The 3,031-nt window shown below is 42.8% G+C and overlaps 1 protein-coding gene and 1 non-coding gene across 2 annotated transcripts; both read right to left on the minus strand.

The window, feature by feature from the left end:
- Window positions 1-318: 318 nt before the first annotated feature.
- Window positions 319-425, minus strand: LOC111722048. The gene has a single exon (XR_002770995.1). It is a non-coding gene; the product is annotated as a U6 spliceosomal RNA (small nuclear RNA).
- A 1,724-nt stretch (window positions 426-2,149) lies between these two features.
- On the minus strand, window positions 2,150-2,669 carry HSPB3 (heat shock protein family B (small) member 3). The gene has a single exon (XM_003782777.2). It carries the CDS (start codon window positions 2,642-2,644, stop codon window positions 2,189-2,191), a length of 456 nt encoding a protein of 151 aa, XP_003782825.1. The 5' UTR covers window positions 2,645-2,669; the 3' UTR covers window positions 2,150-2,188.
- Window positions 2,670-3,031: the final 362 nt, after the last annotated feature.

Here is a 3,031-nt window from a genome sequence, read left to right on the forward strand (position 1 = left end):
AAAAGTAAATGCTGAGTGGAAATAATGCCTATTTTAATTTTCTTTCTTCTTTTTTTTGAGACAGCGTCTCACTCGGCCACCCTGGGGTGAGTGCCCTGGCGTCATAGCTCACAGCAACCTCAAACTCCTGGGCTCAAGCCATCCTCTTGTCTCAGCCTCCTGAGTAGCTGGGACTATGGGCACCTACCACAATGCCCAGCTATTTTTAGAGATGAGGTCTCACTCTGGCTCAGGCTGGTTTCAAACCCATGAGCTCAGGCAATCCACCTGCCTCAGCCTCCCCCCAGCCTTAATTTTCTTTTTTTTTTTTTTCACTTCAAAAATATGGAACACTTCACAAATTGGCGTGTCATCCTTGTGCAGGGGCCATGCTAATCTTCTCTGTATCATTCCAATTTTAGTATATGTGCTGCAGAAGCGAGCACCTTAATTTTCATTTTTAAAGGAAGTATTTACTATCAGTGACTCCTTGTAATAGGAAATTTCACCTCCTGAATTTTTCCCAGAAGCAAGATCTCATCTAGAGTTAAGATTAAGGCCAAAGGAGGGAGGGGTTGTGTATTTTTCACAGCACCAGTTTTCACACGATTCTGTCAACCAATAAGAAAGAATAATAAACCAATGTGCAACAGATGCTATCCCAGTTCTAATTTTATTAGTAGATCTGGAATCCCATTGATTACTATTCACTTTGGCCAAGCTGAGTTGTGCCATTCAGTTTGTCAAACAAAATTTCACATCCCAGAGTTGAAGGCACAAACCTGTGGATAGGTGTCCGTCGTCCGGGCATATATCACCCCAAAATCCTTTCAATTTAATTGTAAACAAATATCCCTCTCAGATGATATTTCAAAATTGCTTTTAGAACTGCTTGATTTCTTTTTCTATCATTTTATGACATTTACTTTTTTACTTAAACTACAAATAAGGCGCCAGGGAGGTCACAGTGATATTGTCAGCAGTCCGCGTTTACCCTGGTGTTTTCCACACCCTGCGTGCCTTTTCTATTCTTAGCACTGTCCTCAGGCTCATTGTCAGCTCACATTCAGGGCAGGGGCCAAAAGAAGGCAGCTATTTCATCTGAAGAAATATTCCATGTGTTCAGAATGAGTTAGCAAATCTTTGGAATGTCACGGACCAGCTGTTGAAGGCAATATTCCTAAAACAAATTCTTAACCTCTACCAATATCTTGCCCTTGAGCCAAGCAGCACTTTGGGAGCATATCACAAGCACCAATTATCAGACGTCTTCATAAACTCCCATGCCCAGTGTGAGCTCAGGTGTCCTAACCTCCGCCGGCTGTGCAGCTATTTAAAGCTAAGGATTATGCGGAGACAGCAGATGCAACATCCATCTCCAGTAGTCGAAAATGTTAAGGAACATCTAAATAGCCCAGATTAAAATTTGCTGAATTCAGTAATCAAACTTTCTAAAGTCGTTTTCTAAACTTAATTTATAAGAGGATATGGTAATGCATATCTTATCAACATTTCGTAAGTGTCCATAGATTTTATACTATTTTTTTTAAATAAACGATTCAGATAAGATTCAGTTTAGATTAAAAAAGATGAATGAGGTACATATTTGAACTTTAAAAAAAATAAGATTATCTGAAAATTCCAACTGCCGTTTAAGGCAGGTTATCATCATGAAGCATAAATAGATTTCAGATCCAATTTCCAACAACATTATTTTAATTTCCAGGCTCCACCTTTACAAAGTACCACTTTAATTAAAATACACTAAGAAACAAAAAAGCTTATCAAGTGAAAGGAATCCCACAACTGTTTTTAGCAATACACAAATGTTCGTAAAATGAGTAAGAATTCTTTGAATGCATATGGCTCTTTGCCATCAGTTATCACAAATGCAGCCTCCCCGGTGCTGTCAGAGTAAAGAAGAAATAAGCCCCAGTCCTCTCCACTAGCAAACTACAGTCTCCTAAATTTTCAGTGTTCCAGTTGTTAAGAACAGTATCACTGTGAGCTGCACAGACATATTTAACAGGTCTCCTTTCTGAGTAAGAAATAATAAAGACAACCTCAACATACCAGGAGCTATGTACATATTTTTAATCTTCATAAAAATCGTGGTAAATCATTTCAAACGTCGGTGATACAATCATTCCCATGAGATCATTAACTGAACTATAATACTGGTGTCCTGTGAACAGGAACTGATACGATCTCACTTAGTCTCAGCTGGATCCTTTACTTCTACCACCAAAATTCCATCGTGGCAGAGGATCGCAGACAAGTCTTGGGTTTCCACGCCATCTGGCAGCTTGTACTGTCGGGTGAAGCTCCTTGAGACAAACCCATGCTCGTCCATTCTGGTTCCGTGTTGCGCCTTGATCAGCAGCCAGCCTTCGAAAGTCTGAATGATGATGTCTTCGGGGAGGAACTGGACCACGTCCAGCAGGATTTGAAAGCGGGCTTTGCCTTGTCCGGGCAGCGACTCTGCGGCCGAGTCCCCTGCAGGAGGCTGCGCCTCCGCCCTGGGCTTACTCAGGTCGGTGATGGTTGGCCCTGGCAGTGCGTATAAAGCATGATCCAGCCTGCAGTCTTCCAAACCTCGAGCTTCAAACTCCTCCTGGTAGCGCACTGGAGTCTCTATCAGGTGCCTCAAAATGATCTTTGCCATACTGGAAGCAAAAACAGCACCCAACCGCCTCGCCTCGTCCACCTGCAGTCAGTGGGCGCCTTCGCAAGTGCTGCAACCTGGATTTCCAGTCGGAGCAGCTAGTGGTTTGCAGCCGTCCCCAGACACAGCCACTTAATTAGGCCTGAATCATAACGCGGCACATTCTCTTGTCTTTTCTCACGCGCCGACAATGAACGGCTATTTATAGGGCATGTTTCGGAGTCGCATTTAGCACACAGCAAGCAAAAGCTGCCCAGTCAAGGACTGCTCTCACATTCTCAGTTATCCTTGGCAAATGCCTTGTGCCTTGCTTACCTCAAGAGAAAAAGAGAGTGGGGATCAGAAACAGTACTGAAACGTAGCTGAGGGCTTTCTCTTGGTGAACTA

This window comes from Otolemur garnettii, unplaced genomic scaffold (genome assembly GCF_000181295.1).
Source record: "Otolemur garnettii isolate 467f Iridium unplaced genomic scaffold, OtoGar3 scaffold00005, whole genome shotgun sequence".
Lineage (NCBI taxonomy): Eukaryota > Metazoa > Chordata > Mammalia > Primates > Galagidae > Otolemur > Otolemur garnettii.